The 15,890-nt window shown below is 39.2% G+C and overlaps 1 protein-coding gene and 1 long non-coding RNA gene across 7 annotated transcripts in view; both read left to right on the forward strand.

Annotated features, from left to right (window-relative positions):
• Positions 1 to 4,205, forward strand: part of LOC139607708 (rap guanine nucleotide exchange factor 6-like) — a 146,268-nt gene extending 142,063 nt beyond the window's left edge. For all 4 annotated transcript variants that reach the window (XM_071460834.1, XM_071460835.1, XM_071460832.1 and 1 more), the window contains one exon: positions 445 to 4,205. In XM_071460834.1, coding sequence (XP_071316935.1) covers positions 445 to 467 — 23 coding nt within the window. In that variant the 3' untranslated portion in view covers positions 468 to 4,205. The remainder of the gene's footprint in view (positions 1 to 444) is intronic.
• Positions 4,206 to 14,009: 9,804 nt separating this feature from the next.
• The window catches only part of LOC139607453 (uncharacterized), a 121,413-nt gene continuing 119,532 nt past the window's right edge, over positions 14,010 to 15,890 (forward strand). For 2 of the 3 annotated variants that reach the window (XR_011684860.1, XR_011684861.1), the window contains exon 1: positions 14,012 to 14,595. This is a non-coding gene — a long non-coding RNA (uncharacterized lncRNA). Of the gene's footprint in view, positions 14,596 to 15,890 lie in introns of all 3 variants that reach the window. The other variant, XR_011684862.1, reaches the window with a different exon arrangement.

Raw genomic sequence — 15,890 nt, forward strand, 5'->3', positions numbered from 1 at the left:
CCACACTCATCAGAAATGACTATCACTAAGAGTGTTTTTGTTTGTTTGGTCTGTTTTGGTTGTTATATTGGGCTCTTATAGTATGTATGTCCGCAAAGAGTAAGAGGGCCTTAGAAGGTATTAAGACGTCTTAAATATTTTCTCTCGCCTGCTGTAGGCAGTAATGTTAGTTTTATGTTGTTGTTAATGTCAGTGTTGGGAATGTTGTGATGGTGGATTGTGCTGCAGGAGGATTTTGGTCCTTTTTTGTAAAGGTTCAGTCGGCACCATCAGACCTATAGAAAGCAAAGTCACGTCCTCTTTGGCTAGTGTGATTGTCAAACAGGTATTAAATTAATCTATTTAAAAAAACTCGCCAAGCCCTGAAAAATGGATGTGCTAAATGTAGATCTTTTTTTTCCTACAGAATTCCTGCCAAACATTGTCTTCTTTTCTGTCTTCCAGATGAACAGGTGTCAGCGGTATAAAGGCGGTGATGTCACGCTCTCACGCACACATATTTTCACACACGGACCAGATCGTGTTGATCAGGCTTTGGACTAAGCTAGAAGCCTGCCGTCACCACATGTCAGAGCACATTCTCCAAGCCCTGCCCCACAGCCCTGTGTGACACCACCACGGACCATAATGCACCTCTAGACCAGCCCAGTGGGTCATATAACCTCACTCCACCTCCCACGACTCGTACAGTCGTCCCCTTTTAAACCCATTTCACAAAACAAAGAAGAAAAGCAAGACTTTGGATACTTTTTAGAAACTCTTCAACAAAGCAGAAAAAGGTGGTGTGATGGAGTCCCATCACGGCAGATGGATCTCACAAAGTAAACAAAGAAGGAATGAGTGACAGTGCAATGCCTCATGGGAAGAAGTCAGCCTCCTTGGAAACAGACCACCATGTACCTCCATTTTGCTCTCCATGCTCTTTTGTCTAAAGGGGTTTCCCTTTGTTTTTTTAAAGTTTGAACTTGTTGTACAGTGATTTTTTTCCTTGTAAAAAGTTTTTTTTTTTCTTCTTTTCATTTGCATCTCTGAGCTTCGCAAAATTATTATGTGAGAAAAGTGAGGAGGAGCAGACAAAGGGATAGAAAGTTGTAGTTAGTTTGCAAGTATCATGACGAACAATGATTCATGGGGGATTTTTTCTGTTTGTTTTACTTTGCTTTTTTTGTTTGTGGCTTGCTGTCAGCTCTAAAGAAGATGAATGTAGATGAAAATGAAACAAGAAAAAAAACTGATTTTGAGATTTATGGATGTCTGTTAAACCCTGGCACTGATGATGTAAATTTACATGAGTAACATCAGTTCCAATGCACAAGAAAAACCGCTACAAAACCAACTTTATTATCCCAATACTTACATTTGACTGTATTTGTCAGGAAAGCCCTCAGGAGCCACAAAGAGCCCCTTGACGTATTTTCCACTTCCTACTCAGGAGTTGAAAAAAGAGAAATTAAACTCCTGAGGTAACAGAGAGCACGTTTGTTTGTGTTTAGCACTTATTGTTGAGCTTTATAGAAAAAAGACAAACAGTATCTCTCAGGCAGTTTTGTGTCTTCGTGTCGTGCTCTCTGCCACCCAGCCACCTCTCTTATTGCTCGTTCAGTCTGACGCGAGGTACTGTAGCGGCATGCTGCCTCCTGGATGTTCTATGATAACTGTATTGTAACTCGTTTTTAATGAGCTGAAGAACAAATGCCTCGCTGCTTCCTGTAGAGTAAAACGCGTGTCGTTATTTTATTGCAGCAGCTATAATAAAACGATAAATTAGCACTGTGTGGCCACACAACGTGCATGCGTATACACTCACACGCACCAAAATCTGAGTTGGTGTGCATACAGACAAAGGACAGTGTTTACACCAGTGCTTACACGTTTTGTTTACAGTGTTTAGACTAGTTGTCTATTGAATTACAGGCTGAAATGTTATAAGTATAATGCTCCAGGTTCAGTTGACTATGTAAATTTGTTTATAACGCAGCAGGAATATGCAGATGCAGCATAAACTCTGACTATGTGCTCACAGTGTACCTCTCTCATCTCAGTTTTTTTGCTTCTAATTTAAAAGAACGACCAACAAAACAAATCAATAATGTATTTTGAAGCCCGGCTCGCATCTTCATTCCATGTTCATAGCACATTTTGTAGAATATTTAAAGGACGTGCTTGAAATCTGATTATTTGTGTTGAAAGCAGAAGCAAATTTGTACATTCTGAGTAATGCTTTGGAAAAGGAAAATGGTTTTTATGTGTGTGTATCTGCAGTGCAGCAGGGGTGTAACTGGAATTAGACTTTCTTTTCCTCGTGCTTTCTGTCTCGCGCTCTGATGCTTCTTTTGTATTTGTTTTGCCACACGAAGACTTGAAATGATTACTGCTAATATATACATGGCATATATATATGAATTTATACATATATATTTTTGTTGTTTCTTTGCCATAAATTAATGTAAACTGATCGTGTATAGATAAGAGAAGAGAGTCCTCTATAAATGCTATTTTTGAATATTTTGTTATAACAAATAATCCAAGGCTGTGATTGCCCTGTTTGTGTATTTGGGCAGGAGTCTTCAGAGGAATTTCTGTTGGTTCATTGTTCCTAACTTGTTTTCTCCCCTCATAGTCTGTTGTTGGTGCCATGTCTATAAGTGAAATTGCTGCTGTGTTATGGGATATAATGATGTGTGTATATGTGTGTGTTGTGGAATTGCATTTGCGAGGTTGGGATCATAGCATTATTTTATAAAAAAAACAAAACAGTCTGGGTGTACAGCACATAAGGAAAGGCTCAGAAGTCATTTCCAATGAAAGCCCTTCTTATTTTGCAGCTTTGATTGCTCTCGCCTGCAGAAAGGTGGGCCCCTTGTGAGTTTCCTGCTGTTGGCTCCAAACTCAGATTGGATGATTGAAAGGAGTTTTTTGATGCTATTATAATGCTGTCTGTTTGAATTGAACAGACACAATGCTATGTCTAGTGTAGTCTCTCTGTTTCCCTCCCTCCATTTTTCTCAGCCCTGTCACCTCAGCAGAAATTTCAACTTTCCTCCTCATTGTACTCGTCCGCTGGATTTCACTGCACTGCTTTAGGGTTTTTATGATCCATGAGCGTACACCACGACCCTCACCCGATTTCTTTTTTCTTTTTTTTTTTTTTTTTTAAATAATCTTGATAGAAGAAACTTTGAAACAGACTGAGAGTCAGCAACTGACACTTCCTCTTTTTTGCACAACTGTATTACTCAGATTCTATACCACAAACCAGTATTAATAGATTAGCAGATTTAAAAATATTGTAGCATATGCTACCTCCATTAGTTGGCCCTTTTATGTCACGTATCCTTGTCATGTGCCATCCATGAGTGGAGTTAAGCCAGAAATCATAAGAAAATGCTGTTGATGCTTAGATGCTTTCAAATGTTGGATTTAGAGCTAATCACAAGGAAACTTTTTTTCTTTGTCTTTATTGAAATTTAAACTGCTCACATTGATTTTTTTCATCTACATTGTTTTCTAGCAAAGGAATGAGGAGTTTGTTTAATTCCTCGTGTATGCTCTGTAAGCACTCTAAATGCCATAATATTTTTTGTTTTGTTTTGTTTTTTTTTTCTTTCAGGGCTAAATTTCATTCAGAAGTAACTCCTTCTTCTCCCAGTCTATAAGCAGTTGGTATGTTTTCACGGAGGATCTGGCAGAGTGTAGCTCCCAGCACTGTGACCACAACATGTCAGTGTTTTTAACAACATAAACTGGAGAAGACAAACGTTTCACCCCCACTCACAGCTTGATGAAATTGTCCCTCCTGCCTGACTGTAATTTAGCCCCCTGTGTGCTGCTGTGTTACCTGGAATGCAATAAGAGAGATGTGGATGTGTTTTATTTAGACAAATTTTGGCATTACAGCAGAAATGCACAACAATAAGCTTAAATGTGGTGAGTGTGCTGCACAATCTGTATAAAGAGGTATTAACTTGGTCTGTGGCTTAAAGTTTGCTTTTGTCTCACACTTTACATAGCGGTTGTAACTTATGTCTTTTAGAAAGACAACATGATTTTGCTCGTACGCTTTTTATGTATTTTTTACGAGTGATTGTAAATAGTTGTTATATTTTTGTTTAAGAGAATGTTAAAAAAGGAAAAAATACATTTTATTTCTCCAAGTCTGATCTACTGATATGAATTTGGACAATGAATAAAATATTAAGCGGAAAGGATTCTGTCTTTATTCAATAACATTGGTGCCTTTAACCTCCTCCAAATATGTCACTCATTGTCACTCATCATATTCTGGGGCCCATGAATGTCTGCATCAGATTTCCTGACAATCCATCCAGTAGTTGATGAGATATTTCAGTGTGAAAACACTGAATTATTGTGTGTCCTTCTTTTTCTTGAGACAGACGTTATTGAGACATGTTTTTTTTCAGCAATATTTTCGGTGTAGTCTCCACCTTCTGCTGCATTCAGCTCTGTATCAGATTTGGTCAGAGCTGCAGAGCGTCGTGCTGTGCTCAAGGTCAGGTAGCTTTTTATTACTCATTAAAGGTTTAGTCATGCAGAGGGGCAGGAGGTCATGCTGGTCGCTCTCTCTGTGTGCGAATGAGAGGAGGAATACACCAGTCTGTGTGTTTATGCTTCACTGGCTGCAGTGCACTGTGCTATGTGATATATCTCCACTGCAGATGTATGTGTGCAGGCTAAACTGAGTACAAACACTGTCTGTGAATCATATCTGAACCTGTTTTTCATGATGATAGGCTCATTAGTATAATATACTGTGGACACCGACAATTTGTAATTTGTAAGGCTGCAACAGACAATTTTACACCTTGCAGGGCCGAGATGGCAGTAAAAGCAAGTGTGAAAAACCTGCCATCTCCAGACCTCAGTACCCATAATAGTAAATTGTTCATTATCATTATAGTGTCCTCAAAATGGCAAAAATAAAAGAGGTAAATTCATCCAAATAACATAAAAACACATTAAGTCAGTACAAAAGTTAATCTATGACCTTGCAAACAAAACAACTTATCGTTCACTTACTGTTTTTTCCAGAACTTTCAACTGTGTCACACAGTCTTAATCAGCTAAAAGAGTTTGCTTAGTCGTGACTGCAGTGGATCTGTTAATACACAGGCTAAGTAGCTGTTATGATGTCATCCATCGCACATTTAGGACTCATGTCGATTTAAAAGTTAAGAAAGAAGGGTATGAAGCAACAGGATAGAAGACGCAGACATACAACCACGAGCGCAGATGGTCACATGAACAGGCCTGCAGTTGTCCACAAAAAGACCAAGCAAGCAAACAAATCCAGAGGTCTCGAAGTTGCATTTATGTGTCACTAACAAACATAGGCATAGGTCGCTGTGGTTAGGTTTAGCAAACTGAAGCACTTTATTGTAGTTTAGGGAACGGTCGTGGTTTTGGTTAAAATCTCTGAAGTCCCTGTGAACTCTCTTTGTATTAAACCTCTGTACCTTAATCATGTGCTGTGAGTGTCTAAACAGAACTATAAAAAAGGGAGTAGTCATTGCAAGTGGATGCTGTGGTGCAAATCTGATGCTGTCAGTGAACCTTGTACTGATACAGTCGGTGTCAACATATTTGCCACTTGCCACATTTGTTAACATTTCCTTGTTGTGGGTTGCAATTAAGTTTGTAAAACATATTAGTTGTATATAAGCATAACTTCTACGAGACAGGGTTGGGCAGCAGACAGGCAGAAGGTCAAACCCCAGGCAGCACAACACAAGCAGGGTACGAAGCAGGGAATATAGGTGAGGATCCGGGAAGGTGCAAGTGAAAAGGGGTTGTTATATATACACCAAATGGTTATTCAGGATTTAATGAGTAGGTGTGCAGAAGGGTGTAGAAGGACAGCTGACTGGAAAAGGTGGATCCACTGAGGACATCCAGTGGACATCTGCCCCAGAGGCTGCAGGTGTAACTGTGACACACAACAGGTCCGTGTCAAATGTCAAGAATGAATTTTTATGTTTAAAGCAACATGGAGGAACAGCCACTGGGGTCAAATGTCAACAGACCCATCTTGAAAGCTCCACTAAAATGTAGTATATGGAAGCTAAGTCGGGATTGCTTTGTTATTTTCTCAATTACCAGCTGCTTATCTAGCCATGCAGGTTGTTTTCATTTCATTAGCCCAGGTTTTGAGATATCAAATAGGAAAATAAGATTTCTACCTCTACTCCGGTACAATGGAAGTGATAAGAATTTTATTTAATGTGCTCAAAACATTTAAAACGTAAAGAAACAGTACAATGTTTTGTGGACAGACATCCACAAATGCATCTCCTCTTTCACGGTTTCTTTGTTTAACCTCACCAGTGATCATTTGTTCAGTTATGATTCACACAGTTTGTCTTTTTATTAAAAAAAAAAACAAAACAACAAGGACAGTTTTTTCACATGCACAAACTTTAATTTCACATGCAGATTTAGTTTGCAAAGGCTGACTTACAAATACAAACAGTTTAATTATTTGTAAACATTACTTTACAAGCTAAAAATCATTTTGACCCTAATTTGAGCCTATATAGGTGTCGGGGCAAGTTGGGGGTCCTTGGCAACAGGCTGAGAGGGGGTCGAGCTAGCTGCCTCCCCCTTTTTTTCTGAAACCTCAATTTTGATATTTCATATGTGAGATGACTGTCTGTGTTTTTCAACTCAAGTAATATGACTTTTTTTCCATCTCTTCATACTGCTTCAACTGCTTCTTCATACAAATTCAAGCCAGCAACACAGTTTAGCTTCTGCTTGTGCAGAAGGCAGAAATCCCACTGCAATTTCTTTAGAAACTGCACTTTCTAGTTCCAATTAAACAGTTTACAACTGTTTTTTTTTGTGTGTGTGTTAAATATGTGTTAAATATTTTTCATTGAAAATAGGCCACCCATATTCTTTATTTAAAGTAGATCCCTCTTATTGTGCACTAAAGTAACCACACAGGATAATATAAGTACCAGAATGTCTGACTAATTCAAACAATGTTTGGTAAAGTTTTGCTCAACGTGACTTTGACACTATCTGAACTACAGAGCTCTTTTTCTGCAATAAAGTTACACTGCGGTGTTTAATGGAGACGGGTTGGGGTGGTGTGAGCGTGAGGATGAGGGTTGTGGTGGAGGGGAGAGACATGTTGACCAGCATGTTCAAAGAACGGGTCCCTCCATTTCAGAGAGAATATTCCACAATGATGAGAGAAGTGAAAGTTCAGCTCCGAGTGGAATTCGGCTGGAAACGAGTTGGTGAAAATTACACACAGCTTCAATTATACATCACAAAGGCTGAAAGAGCCCCACTGGATGGCAGGGGAGAAAACGTGGAAAAATGGTGTGTGTGTGTGTGTGTGTGTGTGTGCATGCTTGCGTGTGTGCGTGCGTGCCTGCGTGTGTGTGTGCGTGTTACACCTCTCCTCTGTTTTGACTTTGAAGTCGTGACTTTGTCTGGGGCAGAAGCCGAGAGCAGGAGGTGGGAAAACTCAAACTTTACCACCTGAGGGTTATACACACATGGGGTTTGGCTTTTAGCATATTTCTGTCTAAATGAAAATTTGTGAGGCAAAACAGTTTGGAAAATATTCTGTCACCTGCACAGTCTCAGCACTGCCCTTGGGCATGTGTATGTGTGCGTGCATTTCTTGCACATAAATAAATGAAAAAGAAGTTGTCATACCTCTTCTCTTCTCATGTGTTGTTTCTCTATGATCACATTAAGTATTTCACACTTCCTCTGCTGTCTTTATGTCTTGTTATTGTAGAGTTTGCACGGATGAAACCTTTGTTATCTTGGAGTACCCTACAACTTTTTATTAATGCTCTGCCATACAAACGGGAGAACTTGTCAGAGATTAATATAAATAATTAATAGTCAAGATCAAAGAAGACAAAATACAAGTAGGGTTAGGCTTTTTGATTTAGAAAATGCACATTTGAACAGGTTGTTTTTCTCACAGCTTACCATACTTGTGATGCCTGTGAGTTTCAAATGTTTGAACACCGTGATGTTTTGGGGTTTTGTGTCCTGTGAAGTAGTTGTATTAGGTGGGGGGCGATGTGAAGTTCTGACCACTCTTTCCGTTGAGGTCAAAGGCTAGTCAGTGATCAATGATGCTGTCTGAGGAGAAGTGAAGTGCAGCAGAGTCACCACTGCAGTTCATCCTCTCGTCCTGCACCTCCTCTTCCACATGTCACATAAGATCTCTTAGACCATTTTTCATAAAACTTATGGCCCAGGTGTGTTCTTGTGTTTTTAACTCTTTGGGGTTACAATGACCAGAAGGCCTGACTAAATGAAATCGAGATGACCCAAATTGATTATGATGTTCAGTTAACAGTTTTAATTCCACATCTCTTTAAAAAAGTGAGATTTCTGGTCAATTACCACCTTTTCCTGTTGATCACTTTTTAGATCTTGAAGATAAAAGTCTCACAACAGAGGTGTTCCGGCACTTCTGTTAGCTTGTTAACAATGTGCTTGTGAAAATCTCAATATGATCAGAAAGTATTTTTAAACCATTCCAGTCTTTAACACTTACACTTGTGAGAATACTCTGTAGAAAATGATTTCATGTACTGTTGATAACATTAATGTTTTACATAGAGAAAAGTGTAATCAAAACATGTAATTGTTGATGTTGTTTGGATGTCAGTGTTTGTGTCCCAGTCGATCAATTTGTCACTGCTCATTATTAGTATTATATAGTATTGATTTGGGGCAACAGAATATCAAAGGCAAAGATGTAATTTTCCTGGGAAAAGGGTGCAAACGTGCAATTTTTGTTGTACTGCACACAAAAGAAGAAAGGCTGACTTTGTTTTCTTTTTACTGGACCTCCTAGACTTCTAAGTCTGCCTGTCCAGACCATGTGAGGGGCATGGAGTCGCTTGTTGAGGTGATACCTGCTGGGATCGCAATTTGTCAGCCGTAATCAAGGCTTCCTGCCGCTTGCAAAGAGTTTGAGGTCAGCGTCCCTGCATCTCACCGTCCTCTACAATGTCAGCAGTGCAGCACAGATAAATGACCTGACAAGCCCACAGAATGTTACTGAATGTATGAAAGCCCACAAGTCATCCTTCAAACCCCTGTTTTCACCCCGTTTAGTGTCACTGTGTTTGTCAGCGTGACTCTCTTGAATCACACTGAAGTTTTGGATTCATTTAGTTTAATTTCCTAGTTTAATTTCACAGTGACAGGGGCAGATGTTACCTATTATGAGACTGTCTCTGTGTCCTGTTCACATACTTTCAAATAAATATATATAAATAATTTTATATATATTTTATATATATAAATATATATAAAAAACTTGAACAACAAACCTACGACGTATGACCCTGAGAATCTGCTGTCTTATTGTTCTGCTGACAGCCATGAGGGGGCAGTGCAACATTGTGGGAAATGGTGCCTTTAGAAAGCCTCTGCCTCTGCGTCTCTTTACCCACAGGCATTAGGCGAGATTAGTGAAAGATGACAATTTGGTGAGAGTATTTCCCCCCAGAGACTGGCTATCCTATTAAGGTGCAAATTACCAATGTGCTGTCCAAGTTAGAGCAGTGCAATCCTGTGTTTGTGGAGGTGATGATTATCCTGTATGCAAAGGTCTCCTCATCTATAACTGGTAAATGTTGGTTTCTATAAGGGGAATGACTGCCACTCCTCCATAGAAAGATTTAATTGTTTTAAAGGGTGGTTGACTTACTGCGTGTGTGCCCGTGCATGTGTGTGTGTCTACATTATTTTATTGACTTATTGGGTTTGTAGAGTGTGTGTAACATCACTTGCTGTGTGATTTTGTATGTATGTTAATTATTGCCTCTTTCAATGAAAGTCATGCCTGAAAGTATGATTTTGTTTTGTGTTATGAGCATAAGGTGTGTGTGTTTGTGTGTGTGTGTTTGTGTGTGTGAGTGAGAGAGAGAGAGAGAGAGAGAGAGAGAGAGAGAGAGAGAGAGAGAGAGAGAGAGAGAAATCATTAGGGAGTGTAATCTGTCCTCCCTAACTGGAAAAGAAGCAGTAGTGGCTACACACAAGGCCTCATTATCATCAAATATCACCATCATCATCATCATCATCATCATCATCATCATCATCAACATCCACATCATCATCAAATATCATCATCAGCATCATCTGTGTAGCATTACCTTAACTAACACAAAAAGATGCCTGAGAGGAAGCACGCCCTCTGTTTATCTATCTATCTATCTATCTATCTATCTATCTATCTATCTATCTATCTATCTATCTATCTACCTATCACCCTTCACTGTATTTCAAAATTTACAAGGTCTCTCTCTCTCTCTCTCTCACACACACACACACATACAGAGACACACATACACACACAGACAGAACAAGAGGTTAGCTGCAGTTCATGTCTTCTTTTGTCCTTCTTTCCACTCTATTACACTGTACGCAACCCTGTGTGAGTAAGCAGGTGTGAGTATGTCCTTACCAACACTAAAACTGACTTTGTGTGTCTGCACATGTCTAAGTGTGAGTTACTCTTGCAGGGGGAGCAGCTACGGTTGACAGAGTAAAGTAGCTGGACTCCACTTTCCAATAATGAGTTGGGTCAAATGGTTCAGAGGAGGAGGAGAAGGTCAAGAGTTTGAATAGGACGATCTACCGGATCCATCCTTTGCCTCCGCACACAGACACGCATGCACTTGGTAATAGCCACACTTGACTTTTTTGCCCTTTAAAGGAAGCCAGTGGAGAGTTGCAGAGGGTGAAGGGAAAGAAGGAGAAGCTAGAGGGGAAATGTTGAAGGAAGAGGGAGAATGAGTTGATTTGTGTGTGAGTGTGTGTGTGTGTGTGTGTGTGTATGTGGTTGGCGGATTTAGGAGTGGCATGGAAACAGGGGCGGTGTCATCTCAGCAGGATGTCACCTTTGCTGGAAACAGATCAAGAAGAAGAAAGAAAAGAAGGGTGGAGGAGGAGAAAGGACAGGGAAGGAGGACGGGGTGAACACTATGTTACATAATGTTACAGGACTAGCTTGTATGACGTGTTGTCCAATGTTCTTGGAAGGCAAAAGCATTTATAGCTGATCTGAACAGTCAAACCTGGGGGGGGGGCTATAACACCAGGGGGTGTTATAGAAAGAGGGGTGGAACACTATGTTGTTTAAAGATAGGGATGGTGGTGTGAATTTAAAGAAAGTCTCTCCTGGAAGGCATTCCTGGTGTCACAAAGTAGTTGTACAAATAGTTGTGTTAAGAATGAAAAAAAAGAACTTGAGAGAAAAGTGTAAACCATCGCTCAGTACTCCTGTCCACACAGCTGACCAATCACAGCATGAAATAGGTGCGAATGTTGGCTTTTTGGTTTGGTTTTGGTTTTGACCCCATTGATTGTGCAAGCAGCTTATTATGACCTGTAATGTAATTACATTTTATCATTAAGTGACCTCTTGTGGTTGTGTAAGACAACATCAATTGTTTCGGCAAATGCCCCAAAACAGCATGTTAATGTGACAAAGGCTTCAAGTGAAAGTGTGGATGCTTGTCAGTTTCACTAATCAACAGCATTTTTAGGTATGAGCAGCTTGGTGGGGACACAGTCTGGAGAGAAAAAGAAAGTGAGAGAAGGAATAGAGTGAGAGATGAAGAGAGACTGAGAAGTGTCTGAGGGAAAACCTAAATACCCCCTACTGAGGAAACTGGGGAAGAGCTGCAGAGAAATGGATGAGAGAGATGATGGGGGGTACTTAGTGGGAGGCCCCTTCTTTGAACTAGATGCCAGGGGAAGGAGTGAGAGAGAGGGAGGGATGGAGGCATCTCAGAGCAGATCAGATGTAGCAGTGCAGATTAAAGACAGAGAGATCACAACAGAGTTAAGGAGACACGAGAAAAAGCAGAGACTGATGGTAAGAAAAAAAGAAGATACTTCTGCGTAAGAGGAGAGGAGAGGAGAGGAGAGGAGAGGAGAGAATGCTGAAGGTCTAACCTCCTCTGGTGCCTCTGAGCTGCAGCCAGGTCTTTGATCCTGTACTTCATTTAACTCCACTATAGGAGACCCTCCCAGTCTGATGCACAGGATTAAAGGCCCATTCCAGAGTTTATTTGACACATAAATTATTATTCACACAGATTCACAAGGAGTTTGAGTTGAAATTGCTCTGTATTTCATTTTACAACTTGACTTGTGGCCTCTTAATTCAGAATACAGCAGAATGAAGTGCTAGTCGAGGAATCTAAGTGTATGAAGTTCATAGGGTCAGGGATGGGTCCCCACCACCGTTACACATCATCTCTCTCTCTTTGTCCCCTCCCATGTTTCTTGTTGCTTTTTACCCACAAATGTCAAACAGTCAAAATGAGAATAAGAATTTCAATAAATGTATGCAAAGTGATTTGTGACTCCCACCTCTGATGTTGAGGACTGTCGCAGAATCTGCAGCAGATGGTAGACTCGTAGTTCTGTTTTATGTCATAGCAGCATTGCATCAGTGTTGTCACAGGTCACATTGGCTCTTGAAATGTGCAAGTTCCAGCACTTTTCTCTCTAGCATCAGGCTGCTCAATACACTCAGGCTGATTTTTTGGCCATTTCTTTGAAGTTGGCAACTAGATTCTTAAGGTGCCCCGCAAAGGATGTCAAAACATAACTCAGCATTAAAGCAAATTCTGCTGTCTTGAACTGGCTCATCCTCTGTGTCCTCACTGGAAAATTTCTGGCTCTCATTCACCACAGTAAAGTGGGTGATCTACTATATGTTATTGCAGTATCTGTCTACAAGTTTGTAACTTAGTCTAATCTCCTAATTCTCCTCAGTCAAGGCTCCCACAGGTCTTTAGCTGGAGTGTATACGTTTTTTAGTCAACTTGAATAAAACACAATGCATATTTTTTTGTATGATACACTGCCTATACAAATTAGGTGTGACATAAGACATCGAGCCCTTAGCCCTTTCTCCTGAAGGCTCACTTGTGTGTGAGAACATCTTCAGCAACATAAGGCTGTCAAGGTACATATTATCAATCTAATATCTGACATCTGTATGGCTCAAGGTTAGAAGGCAATACACACAGTCTAATGGGCAAAACACCTTTGCAGTATTCAGTGAGCACACAGCATGTATTTGTATTAGATTCTGACCGGTTCTACGGTGGGAAATTTGTTTTTCTTTGAGTTACAGTGATGTTAAGTGACCAGACATCAAAAACTCTATTTTTATAAGATTAGCATTGACACAAAGGTCCTTGGTGAGTGCACAAATCAACAGATATAAAAGTTATTTTTGCCTGTTAGCTCAGCCATTGGGAAATTCATATGATTTCTCAGTGTCGAGTGCTGTCATCCATTTCCATCATTTTCTTGTTAACTTGAGTCTCGAAGAGGAAAGAAAAAATGTTGGCTATATGTATACTGTATACTTCTTGTCTCCCTGAAAGGAGTCTTTCTCTGTGACTAGTTGTTGAGGAATTTGAGGTAGCTGTCTGGAATTGCCTTTTGCCAATGAAATAGTGTGTGAATAAAATAAAAGCACAGATTTCCCATTATTCAAGACTTTCACCCAAGAACTTAAAATAATACACATTTTTGTATATTTTGTGTGTATTTGTATATAACAGTCAGTCAGTCACTTTTACAGTTTTGTTTTTACACTGATGTCTCTGTGTACACGCTAGATCTCAGGGCTGTCCACCAAAATGGATCAACCAGGCTCAGGTGGTAGCAGTGATAACAGTTATGACCTTTCTGAGTGTTTAACTTTGACTGTCTCTCCTTCAGTTCTGAATCTACTGATCCTTTGAACAAAATTAATTGATAATTTTAAGAACTGATTAATTGCCCTTGGGTTTTTGGAAGTTTAAAAAAAAACACTGTCAGAATGTCAAAGATTTGCTGTTTTCATCATGTTACATTTAAGGATTTGCTGCTTTACTTCGTCAAACTTCATCAACAAAGAAAGTTGGGATGTGCTTTTCTTTAAAATTTTACATGTTGTAGATAAACAATTAAGTATAAAAAAAAAACTGTAACTGTAAAAAAAAAAAAAAATCAATTGAGATTGATAATGATAATCTTTAGTGGCAACCCTACTCGGCATATATGTGATGAGGCACACAATTTTATTTATTTATTTATGTAAAGTCTAATCTTTTCACATAGGCTACCCTCCATAGACCGTATATAAAAAGATACACCCTGAGTAACCCCTGATAGAGATGAAAAAACACGAATTTAACCTTTAACCCTTAACGGTCCACCTCCTCTTAACAGGTGTTCTGATGATGCTCATTAGCAAAGTTTCTTTTGGTTGTTTGCCGCCATTTTTTCGTTTCAAACAAGAAAAGAAAGGCACAGGAGAAAAATAAGGAGACACAACTGTTGTTGGAGACACTGAAAATGAAACCGCGGACTTTCAGTGAAGGTGAGCTTGCTGTAGCCGCTTGTTGCTAATGCTGCTACTCACGCTGCTAGTAGCATATTTGCAGTAAGCTAACATGTCAGCAGCTAGCCTCAGGACAACAGGAAAACAGGGAGGAAATAATGTCCGGAGAGGTCAGATCAAGGATGCTCCATGGTTCCCTGTCCACCCATTGGCAGCTTGAGGTCAACCTTTCCTAGGTAAGTGCTGGCTACTTGTGGCTCTATTCAATTTATGTGCTTGGTGATGTTTATTAAACTGTGAAGTTATGGCTGCTTTAATGTATGTCTCTCATGTCGTGGCATCTGTTGGCTGGCTGTCGTTGCCTGTGCAGTAGGCCTACACTGCTATCAGCTGAAGTGGCCACGTTTATTTTTCTCCTTTCTGTACATGGACAAATGAGCTCAATAAAATTAAATCACTTAAAGTCTTAAAACCGGATTTTGGCTTTGGAGGATGGAGGTCCAGTTATAGCTCATATTATATTTCAGTGGTGCAAATATCTAACAAATTATTAATTAATCAAATTATATAGACAGGAATTAAATGGGGCCTTTGGCGCTTGGGGCCCATGAGCAGTGGCCCACTTTCCTCGTTGGTAATCCAGCTTTGCTTTACTTGAGTATTTTCTTTTCATGCTTCTTTTTACCTCTACTCTAATATAGTTTGGAAATATTGTGCATTTTAACCTACTACAATTATTGGACAGCTTTAGTTACTAGTTCACAAATTAAGTTTTGCATAAAAAACATACGAAGACTTTATAAAATACCATGTTTTGTTATAGATTGAACTACAGGACTTAACAATATATTCATGGTTGAGGTACATTTTCATGTCAAAATGACAAATATTTCATACTGCCAGCTTCTTGAATATGAGGACTTGCTGTTTTTCTTGTAGCTAATTATTTTAATAATTTCAATCTATATATTTTTTTATCATTACAAGGTTTGGACTAAGCATTGCAAAGGTGTCACAATTTTCAGAATTTTATCGAACATTTAATTGACTCAGTTAATCGAGAAAATTATCAGGTTATTATTTATTCTTTTTAATTTTTAATCAGAGCTGTTCCAAATAAGAAATATTACTATAATAAGTTTTATTTACTATTTAAACTTTTTTTCAAATTCGGTTCATTATTATGGTTGATAAATAAATATTGATGTAAATGTTTTTTTGGAAGTGTGACCAGTCTATTTCCCTCCTGCTGTCTCTCTATCTCTTTCAGTTCTCCTTTCAGATATGGTTGGTTCCTTTCATTACAGCATGTGGCCAGTTTAATAGAAACTGTAATAATGTTTTGAGATGAAACCTGTGATGTGTCACCTCACCCATTTGCTCCAAAAAGCCTCCCAGCTTCAATTGCAGAACAGAAATTCACTATGAAGCAAAATTAGGAGATGTACCACATAAATAGTTAGGTCTTTTTTTTTTTTTTTGTATAAAATTAAAAATTGACATCATAGGAGATATTGGTATCAGGAATTAC

This window comes from Trachinotus anak, unplaced genomic scaffold, assembly GCF_046630095.1.
Source record: "Trachinotus anak isolate AG129_WGS33_773 ecotype Australia unplaced genomic scaffold, CSIRO_AGI_Tana_v1 ptg000024l, whole genome shotgun sequence".
In the NCBI taxonomy this organism is placed as follows: domain Eukaryota; kingdom Metazoa; phylum Chordata; class Actinopteri; order Carangiformes; family Carangidae; genus Trachinotus; species Trachinotus anak.